We start from the raw sequence: 23,694 nt of genomic DNA on the forward strand, positions 1-23,694 counted from the left end.
ACTCACAGTGGAAATAAGAACAAAACCTTTTAGGATCTGCCATCAAATTGTCAGAAAAGCCCCAGACAGATGTTCACACATGCACTGGGAGATCGTTTTCGTGGGAGGAGTAAGGCCCGGGTTCGGAGGACAAATGGTAAAACACATTGGAGAAGGAGACGCATTCATAGCCTAAAAGTGGAGCTATTGATGAAGTGAGGAAATGAGAGCCAAGGAGATTAAAATGAGCTATTATGGAGATTCAGATGAAGAGCTTCAAGAGGAGCAGAGGAAGTGGATGAAGAGGGAAAAGAGAAAGGAAAGGAAGATTGTGTGAGCGGGGTTGAAGCATGCGTTCTGGGCTCAGCGGCGAAGTTGACGATGTACTGGGAGAACAGCTGCGCTGCAGGGCTTTCAGGCTCCATCACTACTGCTCTCCTTCAACCAGCTCCACACATACACGCAAACACACACACACACACACACACATTTATATATTTATATATACATATACACAATGCTATCATAAACATGCAGAGGCACTGATCAGGCTCAGTGCAGACAAATGTTCTGCAGTATGAACCAGGTTTCACTTACACATCCATCCAGACAAGGGGATCAAATCAAGTTCAATTCAGTTTATCTATATTGTGCCAATTTACAACACATGCCATTTTAAGGTAATTTACAAAAAGTAATTTCAATTCCTTCATTCATACGATGAGGTATGAGAGAGGCAGAGGCAGGGAGAAATGTTTTTTCCAGACTTTAGGACTCCTTTCCAGTCCTGGACTTCTGGACAGGATATTTCTAATTCTGGCAATATTCCAGAAAGAAAGGAAATCCTTTCAATAAGGGATTTAAATGACATATGCTGGTCAAAAATAACACAAAGGTACCTTTTTACCAGAGGCCAATTTAATGCCATCCAGATTAAGTAACTGACTAAGCTGTTACTTTTGGGGCAAAGATGAGAATTTCTGTTTTGTCAGGATTGAAAAGCAGAAAGTTTGGTGTCATCCAGGTTTGTGTGTCCTCAAGACACGCCTGTAATCTACCGAACAGAGTGGATTCATCAGGATTATTGGAGTATTATTGGAAAATAGTTGAGTATCATCAGCATAACAGTGGAAATGTATCTCATGCTGTCTGACTATTTTACCAATTCTCTTTACTGTGAATCCAAAGCCCAATGTGCAACAAATATAGGAGGCTGCCTTGGGACTCCCAATACCCTGAGGACCACAAGAGAACCTACCTTCTCACAGGAGAGGACAGGCTGAAAATGGGCCCCATAGCGGAGCAGTTGATAGCAATGCTGCCTGGCAGCAAGAATCAGTGACTGGGGCCGTTCTCCATGGAGTTTGGGCGTTCTTTTGGTGCATGCTTGAGTTCTGTCTGGAAGCTCTGTCTTCCTCTTACAGTCTTAGAACATGTGTGCTAAGTTAACTTGCACTCTAAATTTCTCTTAGGTCTAAGTATGTATATGCATGACTGTTGTCATGTGATAGTTTGGCGACCTTTTCAGGGCGCACCCCTCTTCTCACTCGCTGTCTGCTGGAGACAGGCACCAGTCTCCCTTGCAACCTGAAAAGCCAGCTCTGCATTGATTAATTAAATACTTAGCTGTGTGTTTTCTGATGCAAACCAAAAAGAGAACATTGACTTTCTATGTTTTTTTAGAACTGGTTTTAAGATAATTTTGCTGTTTTAAACAGATTTTAAACTACTTTTAGTTCTTAAAGCTTTATATTTTTCATTTAGTCAAATTTGTTTTTAGCAGCAGCTACTATTCTGCTGCTGGTCAGATAGCATTGCATGTATCCTTGTATGCAGTCACTGGTGTTTGATACCAGTGGCACAACTGCACATTATTCAGGTGGATGAGACTACATTTGTCGTGAATTGATGCAATATAAATAAACTGAATTGAGTTGTTATCACTCTCACCAATAAATCATACCTGTCACAGACAAAGGTATTAAACTACTTGGTAAGCTTTACAAAAATACACTAAGGATCCTGGACAGGGAAACCAAACAACATTATCATTATTACATTCTTGCCATTGTGGTGCGTCCTGAAAACATTAACAGCATTTTACTTTTTCCACATTTTGTTTTGTTACAGCCTTATTCCAAATTGTTTTAAATGACCTCTCCTCAAAATTCTGTACGCAAATGCCCCATTATGATTTTAATATTAAAAATAGAAAACAACAAAAAAATAATCACATTAACTCAAGAATTCACAGTGTTTTCTTAATACTGTTTCCACTCATTGTCCTTGAGATGTTTCTATGGCTTAAATGGAGTGCACCATTTAACCTGTGATAGGTGACTTGTGACCACATATTACAAACAAGGAATATCTGAGAGCACATCACATCGAACCTTGAAGCAGATAGGTTACAGCAGCTGAACACTACACCGAGTTCCACTCCTGTCAACTAAGATCAGCACATTCAGCCTACTCTTCACACAGGCTCACAGAAATTAGGCAAAAACATAGAAGATGTTGGCTGGTCCAATGAGTTTCAACATTCAAATGGTCAGAATGTGGTGTAAACAGCACGAACGCAGAATCCGTCCTTCCTTGTGTCAGTGCTTCAGGTCACTGCTGGTGTTGGAGTAATGCTGTAGGTGAAATTCTTTTGACACATTTTAGTATTAACCAAGCACTGTTGAAAAGCCACAACTGAGTATTACTGCCGACCATTCCCACACTGTACCAATCTTCTGATGGCTACTTCAAGCAGGATAATCCATCACAAACTAAAGCTAAGATCATGTCAAAGTGGTTGATGTAGTGGGACGGGAAATTCAGGGGAGATTAACATCATGGATGTGCAGCTGACAGATCTGCTGCAACTGGAAGCTGCACTCATGTAAATATGGATCAAAATCTGTGAGAAATATTTTGGATACAATTTTTTTAATCTATGCTGTAAAGAATGAAGGCAGTTTTAAGGGAAAAATGTGTACAACTCATCACTAGAAAGCTTTGTGCAAAGCACTCAGCTACATTTTGCTATCTATGAACAGAATGATTGGTGTAATGATTGACAGAAATTACAATATATGTACTGAATTATGAACTGGAACACCAGATGAGACTGCTGCAGATATTTTTACAGTTTAGGAGGACGCTCAGGTAAAATTACTCCTGTAGATTTATCACAGTCTGATGTAAAAGTGGTGAGGGTGAAACTTAGGGATAACAGATGAGGAGAAAGGGCGAAGTGCAAAATACAACAGATGTTCACTGTGAACTACATATATTGAAAAGCAGCATATTTATTTACACAATCCCATCAGAGAAGAACTACACGTTATTTACACAGAGTAGATATAAACTAAAGTTCACTGTATCTGATGATGTCCAAGTCAAAATAAAAAGCTTTCTTTGTTGACTTGGAAATTAATTCCTGCATTTATTTATGTCTAGTTGTTAAGTGATCCAAAGTTCTCGTTTCAGATTAAAGTAAATTTTACAATTAATTTGAAAATCAGCGTCTTGGGGTCTACACTGATGCAGTAATTTGTGCAAACACAGCTGTATATAGTGATTAAAGAAATGTTTTAGTTGACCTTCAGTCATGTTTTACAAATCCTAATTTTAATGGCGCATGTTCTATTCTAATTCTGAGAAACTAACTTTTTCATGACCGTCTTGGTCTCAATCATCAAATTTAATAGAAATAAACATTTTTCAAAGTCTAATTTTAGTTACTATTTGAAATGACCTTTTCAATCATTTCTATTTTTCAATTCAGCTCCGTCTCTGAAAAATACAAATTTATTCAGCAGTTACCACCAACATATGCACACCGATGCAGAGCAGGATGTCCATAGGTGAATAATGCACGTTTGTTCTAGAAACCATTATCCAGGGCAGACAGGTAAGCCGATACAGAGGACCTCATCCCAGCCTCGTCGTCCAGCCCCTCTTCACCTGCTCACTCATTCACTGATCAGGAGAGGAATGTTTTCAGCTTTCTGTCAGTGAGACATGATGTAGGTGAAGAAGAAACCCCACAGAGCTGTTCTAATTAAACAGGTAAGATCTCCACAACACTGGCAGCGATGGCTCAGACACATCGTAACACCAGACTCTGAAATCCTGTTACTCTTATGGATAATGTAAATAAAACTCTTGATGGTTTCAGTCAGCCTTGCCTAGACGATTGTTATTTCTATGTTGTTGTTTTGGCGACAGCAGGATAATTAAAATCTTTCAATAGTTGTTGAAAGGTCATCTTTGGGTGAAGGCTATCACTTGGTCATTACTTTTTCATAAGGGCAGTATTTATGCATAAACCCTTGAGTATGACAGATGTACAAGCTCTCCCTGAGGCTTCTGGTCTTGTCAGATATTTATCTCACTGTATCACACACAAGATGTTATGTTTCTTTAACGTTACAAAAGGAGCCTGTGGTTCTTTGTTATCCTGCTGTTGTCCTGTTTTACTACTACCGATGTTGCTAACGAATTATGTCACAGAAAACAATCAATAAATCATCGTTTCTATTCAAACCTCAGGGAAAGAAGTACACAATATATTTTGGGGTATCTATTATGAAATAATACAAAAAAAAAAGCTTTCAGTCAGACATTATGCAGCTAAAGGCAGCAGCTGTAACAGGAGAGAGGTGTGTCACCAGGATGAGGTGGTGTAGACTTACTTGCTCATTATGTACACATGTGACATACAGTCTCTGGACAGGGCACATATTCTCTGACTTTGCTAGTCATTAATAATTACATGGTGAAAACACTTAAAGGTAAAGGCTTCCACATATATGAATGATAACAGAGTTCAATAGAAATATGCTCCAAACAAAAACGACAGACTTGTAATGACTTAACACAAATTTTAAAAAAATTACTAAATTAGTAATATACGTAACCACCACATGTTTGATTGTTGGCATGTGTTTTTTCTTTGTTCTTTCTCAAATGCTGTAGTAGTTTTCTGTCAGAAGTAATGGGACCTTTTAAAAAATTTTACTTTCCCTGCAAGTTTTGAGGATCAGCAAATTTTGTGTTTTTATTTTTTGTGACCCTGGGATTTTTGTTCCTTTTGCTCAGCACTGGTTTTCTCCTACTGGGAAATGGACGCAAGTTTTGCTCTCTTTCCAGCTGTTGAGTAATGACCGCTGCAAGTGAGGTCTGTGCTTTGAGTGCTGTTGGTTCTTTTCAACCTTGCTGATGGAAGAGTGGCAAGAAGGAAGCCATTGTTCAATTAAATTTAAAAATACTTAATTTATCCCATAGGGAAAATAGATGTTGTCATATCTAATTGTATAACAGTGTCTTCTAAGAGTTATTGTAGATGTTGAAGAAGGATCTACGGTAGCAGTCAGTCTTACAACAAATCTGAAGACGCTTCTGACTTTTGACAGTGTCAGGATTTTTCTTGAGATGCTGACAGCAGAGACGATAGTCCACAGCAACATGTCCTGGATGACACCATCACTTGTTGGCAAGCACTGCTACATTTGTTTGTTTTTGCTGCTCCTGTTTGCATGGTCAAAGCAGAGCAGGGAATCTGGGATATAAACCTTACCTAATATGATCTATGGAGGAGATGGTTTGAACTTCCTCCTTCTCGCTCTACTACCCCTTCTTAGATTCAGGGCAGTAGTTCAGGTACTATTTGAGTTTTTGAGATCCTTTTCAGCTGCTCCCAGTTGTAAAAACAATACTTTGTTATCATGATTATGCATAATAGGCATAGGAATTGTCCAAAAGTAAAAAGTAAGAACAAAAATCGATTCAGGTGCACAGCATCCAAAACCAGAGAGACATGTAATGAATCAGGCCTGGAATCTGAACAATAGACATCCTGTTTCCAGTTCCCCTCAAGCCATATAGAGGACATGGCAAAAATGTGAAAGAACAAATGCATTGCATAATTGTCACAGAATCATGATGTGGGAAAGCTGGTCAAAGTTGCTGATAGTAGATGGATGGATAAGTGCCGGGCAGTCCTGTAAGAAAACCCATTAGAGTCTGCAAAAGACTCAAAACTGCTGCGGAGATTAGAAAAAGCTTTCAACTTTTGTACTCCACAAAATAAGCTCCCAAATATGATGATTTAATAAATCCAGTCTGTATCCTGATGAGTGACCCGCAGGTAGCTCTGGCCTATCCAGGAGAGTAAGGAGGTGTAGGAGAAGGTAGAGGAGGAGGAGGAGGAGGAGTAGGAGGAAGAGGTGGAGAGCTCACTCTCTGATGAACGATTGCATCGGCTGTTCACTGGCGCCGTGACGATAAACAGTCAGCGGACAAGGATGCTCTGTAGTCTGGTGCGCACACTTCTGTCTCCAGCTCTCCACAGTCACCATGGAGGTACCTAATTAAATGCACAGACTCGGTGTGCGTGTCTCTGCTGCTCCGGATGGGGGGAGCCGATGATTTATTTTATTTTATTTTATTTTAGGATTTGCAAGCGTTTCTCGCCCTGTTTGAAGCCTGAGCGGAGAGGACCGCGGCGGATTTGCGAAGTCTTCAATTAAAAAGGTAACGGCTCTGAACTGAAGTTAGCCCCTTTTAGCATGGCTGCGTTTATCTGCAGGTTTCAATATGTTGGGGTTTAGTCGGAGGACAGTTTTGTCTCGCTGGAGCGGATCCATCGCTTTATCAGAAAACAGCGATATGCGTCTCTGGCCGCACTATTAGCCCTGAGTGGATCTGATGGAGGCTGGTTGTAACGAGGTTGCCAGCTGTTTGTACAGGACCATCTGACCGCTGCGTTGCTCAGTTTTTCAGCCCTGAAGTCAGCCTGTCATTTCACATCGGTTTTTGAAGACGGGGGGGTATTTGTACCATGTCTTACCTTGGTGGGGGTCCAAGGAGAAACATAAGGACGCTTTGTGATGGGTTGGTTTGTCACGAATCGCACATGGAAATGTCAGTGCTCATTTCCATCACCGATCTCGGTGCAGCTTTGAAATGAAAATCCTCGTGAAATAACACCAAAAATGCATTTTTCACACTCACACCTCGCTGTGTGGACAACGCTACGTGCAAAGCGCAACACAAAGGATATGTAAGTGCTTTAGCATAGACGTTGCAGTTGCAGCCCCGCTCTGCAGCCGTCCGACACTCATATTGCATTTTTGTTGGCAATAAGAAGATTAATTCTTCTCGGAGCATCTCTGCAATGTGACCTTTTCGGTTTCTTCCTCTGCGGGGCCTGCTCGCAGTTCAAGGACTTATACAACTGACACGACCGAGTGACGCCTGAGAGTGGCAGCTCTCAATTTTTACACGCTTTGTTTATTTGTTTGTGTTGTCGCTGCATTAAAGCATCTGCTTCGGCTTTTCTCCCTCACCACGGCTAGACCGAGAGAGTCAAGCCAAAACCAATCTGCCATATTGGTTGTAGTTCTGAAAGATGAGCCTCTGTTTGTCCGCTTACATTAAAAAAGACACAGCAGAGGGATGCATTTCACATGTGGTCAGATTATGCAATCATTCCCCTTTGTGCTATTTTGTCTAAACATATGCTGTTTTTGTATTTTTTTTGTTAGCTCACCGTCACAGTTTGAATCAGCAACACAATACTTTTTTTTTGCACTGACACTTGTGTCTGAAGAACTATCATATCTTTCATAATATCAGATATTTCTGATTAACTGTAGGTCAGTATTAGCCAGTGTTGTGCTATGAACAGCTCCTATTGCCTCTCAGCCAACTTGGACTAGTTTTTTTGTTGATATGTTGAGTAGATTTATTGTCATTTAAATTAAAATAATAAATGTTTCAAAATTTTTGGCCCAAAGTTAAACAAAGACACCTTTTGATTATGCCTCAATCTTATAAAATTATATACAATTATCATTGATCAATGATCTTAAGACTGAGTCATTTACAACAAACATGCAAACAAAACACACGTACAGTCCCATGTGGGAACCATGGTCCTACCTGCAGCTGTCAAAAACAATGTAGACTGGTCTATCACAAGACAAAGTAGAGACACAAAGGACAAACAATCATGCACAGACACACTCATACCTAAGAATAAATTAGAGAGATGAGCTAACCTAACAAGAGAGCTCACAAAAATGTGAAAACATGCAAAAATGCAAAAAGACCCGATGCCACGATTTGATCCCAGGACTATCTTGCTGCTAATGAATAAAACATATTAAATTGCTTAAATGATTTAAATTTTTTAAAAAAATGAAAATAAGTGAAGAGAGGTGGGGTAGAAAGAGAAGAGAGAAGGAAATAAGAATAGAGGAGAGGAGGAAGGACAGGGAGATTGCAAAAAAGCATGCTATCTGCTTCTACTGCTGTGTAGAGAGAGAGAGAGAGAGAGAGAGAGAGAGAGAGAGAACAGACAACTAAGAAACCACAACAAAAAAAACAATATATGAATAACGACAACAATGTCACTTCAAGGCAATAGGTAAGAATTAATACAATATGCAGCTAGTGGCAACCACAGCTCATGGTAGTGTATCTGTGAAAACCTGAATTCATACCTGAGTGAACATCTGTGTGTCTATGAGCGCATGTTTATATAAGGTTTTTCCACATGAAGAATGAGATGCAGTGACGAACACACAAGCTTTGCTGGCACCAAAACATTCAGAGTTCTCAATGTCTACATGCATTTTAGCATTGATAGTGGACTCAGGGACCAGAGGTGAGCCTGACTCCCTCTGGTTGCCATTAAGCTTGCCTACCACATGGCACTGCATGTGTGTGCCATGAGAATGTTTAACTTGTACAATAAAATTGAGACTCAGGGTGCCATTAGACAGAGGAAATAGAGAACCCTCCTAGCGATACACCTGCAACCTGAAGTGCTGGATGTGTGTTAGAGTGATTGATTGGTAGGAAAGAGGTGTCCAGGCATGGGGAGGGAAGAACTGGTGGGATAAATGGCCCTCACAGAGAGACAGCTCCCCTGCTGGCCCCAATAGGCACCAAGGGGTTGAAGCTCCGGGTAGTGTTGTAGTACTTGAGACCTGTCTTGGTCTCGAGACTGGTCTTGACTTCCCTCAGCCTTGGTCTCGACTTGGTCTCGGACCCTAAAAGTCTTGGTCTTATCAAGATTATCAGGTTAGCTGGTCTTGACTACCACAATGGCCCTAGGCCATCCACCCATCCACCCAGGGTACATGGTAACAGCACCAGTGGGCCACATCGAAGATCAAGGGTGTCCACCCAATCCCTTCGGCTCCGTGCTCCAGAGGGAGAACTGTAGCTACTCTAACATTTGGTCAGGTCCCAGAACACAAAACACATTAGATCCTCCCTACCTCATCTGCAGAATACACTCCCTAAATGAGAGTGCAACACACCAATGCAACGACAAGAACCGCTATGCCAGCTTAAGAGGCCCCAAAATCTGCCAATTAACCAAAGTCCCTCAGTCCAAGGCTGGGCACCACCACATGCACTGCTACAAAACACCTATGTCCACTGGCACAGACCACCTTAAAGATTTGCATGCAAAAGTCAGAGTCACTTCCCAAAGTCACCAAAGGTTGCTCCACCTTGGTGGCTAAACCCCCAGGAATCCTTGAGATGCATATTAAATGGGTTTAATGCATATTAAACCCAGACAGCATCTAACACCAGCAACAATGCTCCACAGGATGAAACCATCCCACTAGGCGATGAAGCCGATCGAAGGAGCCCAGAGAGACTGATTTGATATGGAGGCAGAGGCTGTATGGTCCAATAAAAGGTTTCTGTACTGGCTAATACTAAGAGTATTTGTATTTTTTTAACCCCTTTTAAGTTGCCAGCAAGCCAACTGAGGGGGAAGGTGGAATATTACATTTCAGAAACTCAGAAATATAATCTTCATATATTTTGCACAAGAAGCTCTGAAACTGTGAGACTATCCATGTTGTCCACTTTTCTTATTATAAGGGTATCTGATAATTATTAGACGTAGAGGAGCAAGACCATTCATTTCGTAAGGCAAAGTACCTGAAAACATGTTAGTCGGTGTTAATTCAGGCCAGGAGGAAAGTGATCTGTTCTCACCTAAAAATAGGATCAAATATAGATCCTTCTATTGTTAGGCTGGAATAACAATAGAAGATCAAAGCAGAATTTAATGACACTATTTGATTTTCACTACATTAGTTGTTAATGCAACAAAAAAAGGATAACTAAACAATTAAAGCAAAAACAAAAAACAAAACAAACAAATACAATATATCAATAAATATGTATATATTTCCACTATTTTACATTTTATAGAGTTCAACATCCCGGCAAATTCACTTCAAGGTCAAACCGAGCAATTATGAGAGAAACTACAAAAGAACTGAACAGCTCTATGTCAGATTAGGCTGGCCTCAGTTAGCATGTTAAATGCCACCGCAAGAAAAGAAGGCTTGTTTGTAGGGGTTGTCAGAAGAAAGCTTCTTCCTCTAGATACATTATGGCAGCACGGCTTAAATGTACATAACATCTGAACGACAACTACAAAAAGAATGTCTTATAGACAGATGAGACCAAAGTGAAGATTTTCTGCGTTAAGGCAAATCTCCATGTTTGGAGAAGATCAGTCCCAGCATACCAGCACAAATCTTCTCACTAGCTGTCAAGGACAGTGGTGAAAGTATTTGGATTTGAGACCAGGTGTCCAACAGCCAAAGTTTAGCTGAAACTGGGTCATGCAACAAGACAATGATTCCAAATACAGCGGCAGAATGACTGAACAAAAGGATTCGAGGTGTTGTAATGGCCAGTGAACCTGACTGTGGTGAGATCTTAAGAAAATTGTATATAAACAAATACAAAAGAATTGATACTTCAAGTTATTGCTGCTGATGGGGGTTCTACAAACTTACAATCACGGAGTGTATTCAGTTTTTCTTACATATTTAAATATGAAATTTTTTATTTTTATTTTTTGCTTATTACTGCATGTATTGTTCTTTGGATCACACAGTTTTGCAGATAAATGACACACAAACTGAAATATTTTCCACAGGCAGACAGTTGCTGCTTGTGGAAATATTTTTATTTCATTGTTATACAAAAAAAAAAAATCAAAAATTTCTCTCACCTATTTTCTTTCAGAGGCAAATTATGCCAGCAGCATCAGAGTCGCTCACCCTGGTGACGAGCCAGCTCATCGGTCAGACCACTCTGCCCTTCACTCGCCTCTTCGTCTGCCCTGGCAGATCCATGCTGCTGGATGCTCCTCAAAGAGCCACGCCCACACCATGAGCGCCAACGGGCCTGCCCCAGAACCAGCCCCAGAAGCCCCTTCCATCTCAACCCCTGCCCCAGCACCGGCCCCTACTCCGGCCCCAGCCCCGGCGCCGCCCCCGCCTGCCCCACCTGCCCCGACATCCTCCACCATACCGGTAGGTGCGTTGGCTCAGAAGAAGCGACAGCAATATGCCAAAAGCAAGAAGCAAGGCAGCAACGCCAACAGCCGGCCACCGAGGGCTCTTTTCTGCCTCAAACTCAACAACCCCTTACGCAGGGCCTGCATCAGTGTGGTGGAGTGGAAGTATCCTTTACTGTGGCTTTGTGATGATTGGTGGAGGTTGAAGCTCAAAATTCCCAGTTTAATTAATGAGCTGCCAGGATGAAAAAGCTAATCTTACAGTTAAACCACTTTGGTGATCAGTTTTTCAAACAGAAAGCATCTGGCGATTAAGTAAGAAATTAACATCTACACAAGCCTCTCTGGTGGGCCACTTTTGAGTTTTTGCAAGATTATTAACCTTCTGACATGCAAACACTTTTCAGCTTTATTTCTCTATTGTAGAGGTAAAACAGTCATTAAATAGTTGTGGCTTTTCTAAATTAGAAAAAAAGTTAGATAAAAAATATAGAGACTACACTGAAAAAAATGTTTCTTTGAAGCAACTTTTTAAAAAATTACTCTAATTTGTTGCAGCTAATTTGATTATTTTTGCTTAAGTAATAAATCTGAAATTAGAACTAAAGCTTCAGCAGAACTAGTCAAATTAGCTGTAACAAATTAAAGTATTTTTTTAAGTTGGTTAAAATAAACATTTTTTTCAGTGCAGTTACAATTCTGTTTGTCAATAATTATATTACAATAATTAACGATTAACACAAATACTTTCATTCATGACAAAATCAAATAACCTTGAAAAATGAATCAAATTGAAATGTAAATAACTTAGTCCTAGTTCACAAAACATTTTGTTTTCTTATCGATTGTATTTTTAGTGTAAGCAACAAAATATGAAAAGAAATAAAACAAAAAAAAAAGGAAAGAGTGTTGAATTTTATCTTCAATAATTGCTCACCTGATATTCATTGGTACTTCAGGTAAAGCGTCTCGTTAGAATGTAAAAAAGTCCCCAAAACCCAAAGACGGTCATCTTGGGGTCGCGATGTCACCACAGAAGAGAAGAAGAGTTTAAGGCCTTCTTTTACCCGTGCTGTGTATTTTTCAGTTTTCGGTCATTTTAGTGAGGAAACTGCTCTAAACAACAAGAGCAGCATTTTATCCCCCATAAAGTCAAAGTGAAAGTCACTGCGTCCTTAATCTAGAACTGCTGCTGCTGCAGTGACAACCTGTAGATTAAAGCGTCTCAACACAATCGTGGAGGGTTTGTTGGTAAACAGATGGTTCCATCAGGAAATGTCATAAAATGTTACAAAGGAGATTACCATGCGTGAATGGCTGAGGTACATATCTAACTACAGTTTTATGTTTTGTTTGTGTGGAGAACGTCGACGTCTCCTGGGGATTTACAACCAACACAGACGCAGCTGTAGCTGTATCAGGTGTCCTCATTCGTCCCGGATAGAAAGCATACAGTACATCAGTGAAGCTTGTTCAGTACTTAACAGATTTTTTTAATGTATATTTTCTAATGACATTTATCTGCTGTATGATTTCATGTTGAAAATGTGATGCTATGTTGACATTTAGTGCTGACTATTTGAGGTGGATATTGTGCCTTTTGATAAATTACATGCTGTCTTCATATTATAACTATGCTTTCAGCTCAGGCTGAAATTAATTTGATACTACATTCTGGGTCCACTGCATCAGCTTTAAACTCACATTCTATAATCATTTTCTTTCTTTCCTTATTTATTTTTTACAAACTTAAAGACCTATTTTTTTTACATTCTGAGTCATTAATCATTTGATTTTGGGGAATATGAGATGACTCATATTTCTAATTATACACTGTTGTTCTTATATTGCACAATGAGTCAGCACATTATCGACCTAAGACTAATTTCAGTTTAATTTTATAAAGCAAATCAAGCAGTTTATTAAAATGTTGAGTAAACAGATCAAACTTACCCACTGCAATTCAAGATTAAAACCCCACTATTAGCAAACTATAAGTCCAGGAGAAGGTTTTTTTTTTACTTATTATGTTGTTAAAATATTGACTCTATGTAATTTTCTTCATTGATTTCCTTAACTTTCACTCTCAGGCCATTTGATATCTTTATATTAATTGCCATTTTTGCCAACTGTATGGCCTTAGCTGTCTACGTCCCTTTTCCTGAAGACGATTCCAACTCCACAAACCACGATTTGGTGAGTAGTCTGTATCTGTCTCAGAAGCGGCTTATTTATTTAGTGTCTGCTGTTACGGAGCTGCTCTCACATCCATGGAGTTCTAAAAACTTCCTTTTGGTATGAAGTTGTATGTTTTCCATAAATTGACTATATATGGTACAGTATTTGTGAGATATATGACTAGTGTTTTTGTTGTGGCATGATGAGGAGAGAAGAAATACTTGATCTCCAAAAATCTTGTCTGTCACTGGCAAAAGTATTCACACCCCTTCAACTCATTACTTTAACAAAATTGCTCCAGCTCAGTCATATCAGCAGATGTATAGTGAGCAGCTTTTAAGCTCTGCCATAGATTTACATTTGGTTTTAGATTTGAATGCTGACTTGACAATTATAAAACATAAATATGGTCTGATGAGTAATTTAGACACAGCTGGCAGGTTTTCTTTCATTATTGTTCTGGACTTAGCTCCATTCAGTTTCCTGTCAACTCTGACCAGCTTCCCCATCACTGCTGAAGGAAAGCAACTCCCCAGCATGTTACTGCCAACATCATGTGTCGCTATGGGGATGGTGTGTTCAAGATGATCTGCAGTATCAGTTTTTATCTCATGAGACCCTTTAGATTAGAACTTCAACTTTAGGTTTCTTTTTTCCACTATTCCTAAAAGAAAGGATTTCTGTAGTGAGCAACTAATAGTGTCCCTCTCAGACTCTCTCATCTAAGCGGACACAATTTTCTAAGTCGATGACTTCTGAAGAAAATAAACTGCCTAGATTTTAATTTAAGGATGTCAGAGTACAGGGCCTGATGCCATTGTTTAGAGGGTCTAAAAACTAATTCTCAATTTCCCTCCACTTCGTAATAATGTTCTACTTTGTGTTGGTATATCTCATCAAAAACTTTCAAATTCATTGACGTTTTTGGTTGTCAAGTGGTAAACTATAGGCCAGATGAAGCGGTGTGAGTACTTTTACAGTTACTGCTTTCCTCTGTGGTATTTTGATGGCAGTATCATGTTGTGTGCCGTTATGTAGCTGGAGCTTTATAAGCAACAACAGGACCATGCATGCAATCTGTGTTTTCAGTATGCAGCTTTAATATGCAGATTTGTTTTGCCTACCCAGAGAAACACTTTGAACTGATGCTTTATCATGACACGGTCCGCCTGTGAAGTTTTTTTTCCTCTTTTTTTATTTGCCTTTCTATTTTTAGCGACTGCTCACCATTGCACCACTCTGTGCACCCTGTGCATTTATGTCTGAATGATGAATTGTGGGTGATGTAGTGTTGTAAGCATTCTTCCACTGCTGAGGATAAGCGTGCTCTCCAGAAGGCAGACAGACGCACAGACTGCGGTGCTTACAAGAGCAAAACCAAGCTCACTGTTCAATGATTAATGAGAAGTGTGTACAGCATGTCTGCAGACAGTCGACTGTTTTTGATTGATACATTTTGAGGCATTTAAATCTCAGACAAAGCTTACCAGTTTGCTGTAAATGACCGAGAGGAAGATGTAAACATGTATGCGATGTGTTGAAAATGGTGCAGCTCTGGTTAAAAGTGTGCCTGGCGTTAATGAAGGAAGGAGTATTGCTTCTCACTGTGACCTCCTGGAGGGTGACATCTGGGTGTCTGTTTACACATCACTGGTTCATCAGGGAATACTGGTCCATCTGGGACATTGCCTGTGACAGAATGATAGTCAGATTTCTGTCAAGTTTAGTTGTGAATTCAGTCCGAAAGACATCATTTTTGCCGCATAAACACATAAAAACAGTCTATTTTTATCCGCTGATACAAATTCAAGCTGGTTCACAACCAAAAATAAAAACTTAAAAGATAAGAACAGCGTTAAAATGTTTGCTCCTTGCCTCTCGTTATTTAAATTGGGAACAGAAGTGACTTCACGCTAAAGTCACTGTGAAACAAAGTTCTTACTATTTCAGACGAATTGATTACAAATCTGTGTTTCTCTTATACTAGCAACTAGCTAGAGTGGCGGACATTGCTGAAACAGTTGTCTCCATGTGCATTGTCGTTCTTGTGGACTCAAATGTCCATTCTATGGTGGAAAGAAGTTGAACCTAAGAAGGTTTGAAATCAATGGTGATAAAGATTATAATAAATAAACACTCCTTTCTTTATTTTCCTTCTTCAAGTAGGAAAATAAAGAAAGTTACACAATTGGAAAAAAAGATAAGTTAAATCTGTTTAATCTTCGTACGACATTAAAAAAAAAATTAATGAAAAAACAGCAACAGACATTACATTTTGTTCCATCATTAAAATCCTCAGTACACGTCAAGCAACTCTCAACAGGGATTTTTTGATCTTGATTAAAAGGAACTAAGTGTTTCAGCCGTTTGTAAGCACATTTTGGGTCAGTTAAGTAATAACAAAACTGATAATACTACAATACTACATTTATTGCTTGTGTTAACAAGCAATAAATGCCATTAAAGCATTTTCTTTTAAAACGTATAAGTTGTAGTGCCAGTAATTGTAGGGACCTTGGTAGATTCATAAAGGTGTGTTAGCAAGCAAGCTGCGTTTTTAATCTCACCCAAGCATTCACCTGTTAATCATCGCTGCTGCGCCTGTCGTCTGAAGCTGTTACGGCTCTCATTTGCTGTATTTGTTACTCCTTCCTAATGAACAGGTATAGTCCTCCTCTAAATAGAAGTGTCAGATTGGATTTATGGATGCACCCATTAAGAATTAACTGACAAACTACGTGCATGACCGGGTGCAGAGCCGATCATTGATGCAGCGTGAATGCTTCATAAACAAGGGCATTAAGTAAAGATGAAAGGACAAGCTGATGAGTAGATCTGAAATGATTTATGATCTCTTTGAGTAAGACGCACGGGGACAAAGCTTTGCTTTCATTTTATTTAAAAGACACGTGTTTTTCCTCATAGCTACACTGCTTTCCTCTGATAGTTTTACATTTTTTAAAAAGTTAGGTGTAGTTATGTCATGTCACATCTAAATCACCTTCTGGAGGATGAATAATGGAATATTTTCCTTTCCAGAAGAGGTAGAACAATGTAATTATTTATAGCACAGAAGTGCCAGCTTGGCCGCAGTTGTCTATACTATACTAAACTACACTATACGGAGATCGGGAGCGGAAAGTGCTGACTTTGTTTTGCAATATAGCCGACACAGTGAAGATTATGTTACGCACTACTCTGCAGCTGCATAGGTGGATGAAGACTGATATGAAACCTGAATTATAGATTTTGGTTGGCCTACTATGCAGTGCAAGGATCAAATTATATTACGCTGCTACTAAAGCATGCAGCGTTTTAGCCAGTAACACATTAAAATGTCATGTAGCTTTTTAGCCGCACAGACACTAAATCCCTGCATTGAGCTGATGTCTGGAGTTTTGGACGTATGGGCTTTTTATTTAGTGTGTTGTTCATTGATGGACTTACTGTCCACTATGTTCAGAGTGCTGAGGTGCTGCAGAGCTGCCTCAGTGTTACACTGCTGCATAGTCATGGAGGCTTTAATAGCCTGAGTCTGCCCGTCTTGTTAGTGAGGCTTGGTTAAATGCAGCAGCTCATTATAAATAGAAAGCAATTTCCTCCCCAGGCAGCACAGAGGGCAAAAGATTGGGGTCTTACTACCACCAGGAGGCACAAGTGAGTAACAGGATGCAGCAAGCACAAGGAGTTGCATGTACATGTGCAATGAGACAAACACCAAGTCAGAAAGTCATATTTTCAATCCAGTCAAGGTCAGCTTGTTCTGTTTCTGCTCTTTCTTTGCTTAGACATTTGGTTGGATAATAAGGAGCCATGTTGCATGTGACTGTCTCCTCTAAGATTTGCAAAGAGACATGCGGATAATCCGTAGCACTGCTGGTTCTGCTTTCAGGTCATTTCTGTCTTATCTATCTGAGGATCAACACCGCAGGTGGGAGTCTCCTGCTGAAGGTGGCTCAGCGGAGCAATGACCTTTTCATGGGGAATGTGATTCATACATCTCATTCTGCGTACGTTAACATACAGCCAGCTGTGTCTGATACCAGGAACTGTCGGTGCTCATATAAGTGTTGTTGCGTAACTCGTGCTATATGGGTGGCAACAAAAGGACACATACAGATGAAAAAAAAAGACATATCAGTAGAGTTTGTACTGGTCCATGGCTGCTGAGTTTAGAGGATGTCTCAGGTTCAGTTTTTTTTTTTAAACAAAGCACAATGATGAGATATAAATTATCATCCGTTTGGTAATTCTGTCTGCTCTTTTGCTACATAACACAGAATATGCTTCCTATAAATAACAGCTTTAGACATTTATTTTTTTTAACCTTCATTTAACCTGGAAGAAAAACTAATCGAGATTAAAAAAGTAATTTTCAAGAGTGTCCTGGACTTGACAGCAGCAAAACAAGATAAAAAATAAGACAATTTCAACCTTACAACATTTGACTCTGGTACAACTAATCACATAAAACATCTACAGCCTGAGATTTCTATCTCCTTGTTCTGTAAGAGTCCTTTAAAACAATTCAATAAAACCATGTCATCAATCTTTAGATCCTCCCGTAATTGTTTGCAGTAATGAGGAGCAGCACATTTAAAGTTTCTTTTCCGGTTCTGTCCTGGTTCTTGGGTCACACAATGCTTAATTGTCAAATTTTCATTTGTGAAATTATTTGAAAGCTGTATATTATTTTGTAATCACATACTAGTTTCTGTTGGCCTAATATATATATATAAAAAACAAGAAAATACTTGTGCTTTTCTGGTTAGAACATGACAACACAAAAAAACCTTAAGGGACATGAATGCTGTTGCAAGGAATGCTAAATATAGCAGCAAAAAATAATTAGTCCTCATCTTTCAGGAGAACTGCAGTTGTATACTGATAATTACTCCCTTCTGAAAAAACAGTCAAAAATAATAATGAATTAATGTCAATAATCAGTTTTAACCTCCTACCAAAGCTTGTGTATCTTCCACAGCAGGACCTGTTGCTTTATAGTATATTTATTTTCTTCATTTGTCTTTTTTATTTATATAAAACAAAACCGATTTTTGTATCATTGTTTTAAATTGCACCTTGTTTACTAGTAAGACATAAAAAGCAGTTTTAGGGTTTTTAAACCAGAATTGGTCCAGCAGGTCCTATTTATTCAAATAGCATGGTTAAAAGTCAGCGCAAATGGAACAAATGAAATAAATATAATATGCGAGAGGTGCTTTATGTTTATGTGTGAGTGTTTTGGCTGCATTTCATACTGCCTTAGAGTGTAAATATGTACACGTGTGGGGTGAATGAAACAGTTGGCTCTGCCTGCGTGTGTGTGTGTGTGTGTGTGTGTGTGTGTAGTTGCTGGCACAAGCAGCTATGTCTGGATTGGGGACTCCTGTGGAGATGATGATAGAAGAATGTGTTTAGTCACTTAACGTAACTGCTCATTTGCAGCTCACACTATCACTGTCCCCGCTTGTTATCTTGAATGTGTATTTCTGCATGTGTGTGCAACATTGAGAGTGTATCTGTATGCAGGCGTGTGACAGGGGGAGCAACACAGTCATAGGAGCAAAGCGAGAGCGAGTGCTGTTTCAGTTCTGTATGGAGAATGTGTTTATTGTACATAATAATGTAAAGCAGCAGAGCCTTGGAAAAGTATTCCTGCCTGGACGTTTAGCAGAATTTCTCATGATTCAGTCACAAATTTGAATGCATTTTCTTGGGAGAAGTGAAGAGAAAATAATATAATTAATAGTTTTCTGTATGTTTTAGCATTTAAAAATCTGAAGAGCATGGTTTGCATATATATCCAACCCCTTTACACTGATACCCATACATGAAATCCAGCAAAACAAATTGCCTTTTGAGAGTTACCTAACTACTAAATAAAGCACATGTGTGCAATTTACTCCACATTAGTGAACAAACAGTATTGTGAAGATCAACAAACACAGCAGACAGAATACAGCAGTGTTAGCTTATAGAATAATAACTCAAGCTTTGAACATGTCATGGGTGTTTCAAATCATCGAAAAAAAGAGACATGATCATCCTCTTAAATGAACTGTCTATGTGAGGAAAGCGGTAACAAAAGTGGATTCTCAATTCAGAGAAGAGCAAAGTTAAAAATGTGCCCTCATGCAAAATGCTGTTTGGTTGTAAACTAATTATGCACAACACTCTGATCACACCTTCCTCATGACGCCGCATGGCAGTGGAAGGATCATACTGTGGGAAATCATTTTTTTTCAGCACGGAAATCGAAGTTTGTCAGAATTAATGGAAACTCTGCAAAAGTGCTGCAAAAGATTCATCTTGGGCAGAGGTTTATCTCTTGGTATAACTAATTATTCTGACCTGTTACACCTACACACTCGAATGAGATCTTTAAGGTCAAATATTAAAAATTTCCGAGACGTTCCTCAGGAGCAGATTTTAATTTGTGGAAAAAAAATAATAAAATCCTTCCCTGCAGATAAAATCCCAGTAAAATACATTAATGTTTGTGGTTGTCGTGACAAAAGATGAACAAACCACAAGTGGTATGAATACATTTGCAAGGCACGGCACAGTACTTAATACACAACATATTTACACAAATAGACATGCATATTGCTAGAAAACACATATGAGTCTTTTTTATAATCAGATGGTAAGAAGCATGTGAGACGTTTGAACGAATGATCACACGGCATTGATCAGAAATGACCACATGGACTCCACGCTCTCAGTCCTCCTAATATAGACTGCACACTCAGGCAGCCGGAGGAAGCAGTGGGAAGCACTAAACGCTGGCTGCCCTCACCCTGCTGGCTCGGCTGCACGGCCCTGACTTATCTTTACCGACAGAGGAGCGAAGCAGAGACGGAGAACGGACTGAGAAAAGGAGATGGCAAATATCTGTCATCTCTTTGAGCGCATCAGATCAAAAATAATATAAAGACATGTGGGGGCATCTTTGCTGCTGAAATAGCTGATAACAGTAAGGCTTATTTATGTAATCTACATCCGGTTTGAGCAGACCGCTCGCTGGACTACATATGTCCTACACTCTCAGTTATATTGTAGCTTGTAGTTTGCCGTGTTTTTGCTGCTCGGAAGCGTCTGGTCACACACAGATATCATGCATGCATGATGTCACCTTGACTCACGCTACTCTGGGCTCGTCGCCACACGCTCAGATGTGAAGACATGCAAGCATGCTACAGCAGCGGTTAGGTAATAACACAACGTAAACCCTCTCCTTTAGTTATCCATAAAAAAATATTTTCATGGATAACTAGTTTGTGCAAAGAAAACATGATTTTCTGTCAGGGGATGAAGACAGATTTTTCTACAGTTTTCCGTCCCACAATCTTAATCACTTGGTTAAATAAAGGCAAATATCTCTGAGTGAAATATTTTCCATTAACTTTTTATGTTTTCTATCATATCTGTAGTCTTCTTTGTCCTTAAATAATTTATAATTCCATTTTTATTTCCACAATACTGTCTAATGTAATTATCAAATGTCCCTTGCAAACTTTAAGTTAATGAAATTCGTGCCTAATATTTATCTAGCATTATTTAAATCAACTATTTTTTATTTATCCGTTTATTTTTTTCATTGTTGTGTTTGTCTGGGATGCCTAAAAATGTAGTTATACAATTTAAAATTGAATTGTGGTGATTAATGTGACTGTATTAGGTTTCGCTGTGTAATTTTAAGGTTACTGCAGTTTTGTTTCCTCCCTTTTAAGGAGTTTGTTTTCAGTAATCTCCGAGAACTAACAGCTGCAGCTGTTTGAGCTATTTTTTAACCCGAAATTGTTCAAAAACAATATATGAGGCCAGTTCCAGAGACAGTGACATTAATTATGAGTCTGTGGGGGTAGAAAGCAGGGCTGCACAATATGTAGCTTCAACACCTTCATCTTGATGTGTGTAAATGTGACATACAGTCACACTGAAGGATGTGTGATGTCAAGTGAAGCAAATTGACTCAAACAGACCGCACAGTTTTTTGTTTTTTTGTCCACTGTTGGATTTTGACCTCTCTCCCATTTCAGTCATGAATGGAATCCAGTGCAATCAACTGTCCTCAGAAATCTCATTATTAGCAAATTGAGTGCAGCTGTGTGTAATTTAATCCCAGTATAAATCCAGCTGCTCAGTGAAAGCCTGAGAGGTTTGCTGGAGAACATTAGAGAGCAAACTGCATCATGAACACGAGGAACACAGCGGCTCAGGGAGCAAATCAACTTTTCTCCTCAAAGTTTTCCACTTGAGGAGAAAAGCACTGTTGAAATCATCATCCAAAAACAGGAGAATAACACAACTGTAACCCTGCCAAGACATGGTGTCCATCTTTTCAGCCCAGGCAAGGGGAGCATTTTTCAGAGAGACAATCTAGAGAACCAGCAAAGATCCACAGCTTATAAGCTGTGTCTGTGCATGGAACAAGTAGTTTTGCACTCCACAAATCCCAGCTTTTATGGAAGAGAGGTGAGATTGTTGGCTTGAAAGTCATTAAAAAACCTCCTGGCTGCAGTTTTGCAAGCCATTTAGGGGACACCAACAGATGTATCATCGTTACCAGTTACCTCACTTCCTCTTTTTGTACGTTTTGCTTCCCAAATGTAAGGTCTTAATTTGCAAACAACCAGGCAAGTTAGTCTCATAATGTTTACTGGGGTAGAAGTGATGCTGTTGCTTTCTGTCTGAGGTGGGGAGGAGATAAACTGCAGCTCATGAGCTCTGCAGACACACCACTCCAAACTGCTAATCTACTCACATTGCTGCTGTCTGCTTAGCTAAGTCATATGGCAAGTTAGGTTGGAGCGCGCACGGTTCAGTGGGTGAGCAGCATCATATGTCATGTGGTGAACTGATCAGCTGTGAGATGAGCTGAGCTGCGCCTGTAGATGTGAGTACTCACCCTGTGGCAAAGGAAGGCCAGTTGGGGTTGTGGCTGTGGGGGGTTGGTGGAGGGGCTTCTGAGTCTTCTGTTACTTTTTTAGTCTAAAACTTGGCTGTTAGGAACTGTCTTGGGACTTGAAAATGTCTCGATGCCTGATGAAAGTTGTTTATCTGCAAACATGAGACTGGAATCAAGTCAAGTGAACATATTTTGCTGCTGATACAGTGTTACAGTGAGTCTTTTTACAGCAGCAAAATACAAACGTAAGAGTCGAGAGTATGGTACGTATGGTCATCTTCTTTGCTGTGTCTTGTTGCTCCTCAGACAGCCTAACATGCTGATTAATGACTAGATTACTGTTTAATTAGAAGGGAAATGGTTATCATTTGCAATTATATTTAACATGCCTTCCTGATCCATTAGCTGGCAATGTGCATAAATTAACTTCAGCTTTAAAAGCCAAAATTGTCCTGACAGTGCGTTACATTTTAGCACCTGCTCCTCAATTACACTGGAGAAAATAAGAAACTACTTATTGCAGCGTCATTTGAAATTCACATCCTTGCGTGGGCAGTCTCATGGCAATGTTTAGGCTGCTACGAAAAGCTGAGTAACGTTCTTTTTTTTCTTTCTTTGTGTGTGATTTCTTGTTTACCACCAGCAGAAAATCACAGCAGCAGTTTACTGTCCGTTCTTTGTGCTCGTCGTTGCCTCTAAAATTGTTCACTCGTCTCTGTGTCACTTTCTCTCCGTCCCCACATGAATCGCTGTGTTCTCTCTGCTCCCTGCAGCTTAAGAATGCTCCAGCACAGAGGCAGCAGCCCTGAGCTTAACTCAGCCTTTTATTGCAGTAACAAAGAGGCCCATGTCGGTTATTCTGGGCTAAGTGCTTCTCACAATCTGCTGTTAAGTGTTGGGAAAATGAGCCCCACAGCCTGCAGTGCTCCTGCATTTGTAGTGTCCGTAGAGATCACAAAGTTAAGGACTCCCTCAGGGAGAAGAGGTAATTATCTATATAATAACATATATGAAGGCTTTTACCTCTTTTTACTCTGTGTTAAAGGTTAATTTTCATATTGATTGTACATAATGTAACTGGTTGGTGATGGTCATACAGTGCCTTGCAAAAGTTGTTCTAACCTTCAGGCTTTTTCACATTTTGTCAGACCACATCCACAAACTTTAATGTATTTGATTGGATTTCAATAGATGGACCAACACAAAGTGGAGCTTAATTGTAAAGTTTAGTGGCAGGAGTTTCACTTGGAAAATAAACCTTTCCAACATTCTTTTCTGGCTTCTA

The 23,694-nt window shown here is 39.5% G+C and overlaps 1 protein-coding gene across 18 annotated transcripts in view; it reads left to right on the forward strand.

Moving 5' to 3' along the window:
* Positions 1 to 6,206: 6,206 nt before the first annotated feature.
* cacna1da (calcium channel, voltage-dependent, L type, alpha 1D subunit, a) overlaps positions 6,207 to 23,694 on the forward strand; it is a 71,067-nt gene continuing 53,579 nt past the window's right edge. For 11 of the 18 annotated variants that reach the window (XM_016671843.1, XM_016671855.1, XM_016671885.1 and 8 more), the window contains exons 1-3: positions 6,208 to 6,504; positions 11,044 to 11,482; positions 13,408 to 13,513. In XM_016671843.1, the coding sequence (XP_016527329.1) occupies positions 11,190 to 11,482; positions 13,408 to 13,513 (399 nt within the window). In that variant the 5' untranslated portion in view covers positions 6,208 to 6,504; positions 11,044 to 11,189. Of the gene's footprint in view, positions 6,505 to 11,043; positions 11,483 to 13,407; positions 13,514 to 23,694 lie in introns of all 18 variants that reach the window. The other 7 variants (XM_016671877.1, XM_016671880.1, XM_016671911.1 and 4 more) reach the window with 2 other exon arrangements.

This window comes from Poecilia formosa, unplaced genomic scaffold, assembly GCF_000485575.1.
Source record: "Poecilia formosa unplaced genomic scaffold, Poecilia_formosa-5.1.2 Scaffold2, whole genome shotgun sequence".
Classification (NCBI taxonomy): domain Eukaryota; kingdom Metazoa; phylum Chordata; class Actinopteri; order Cyprinodontiformes; family Poeciliidae; genus Poecilia; species Poecilia formosa.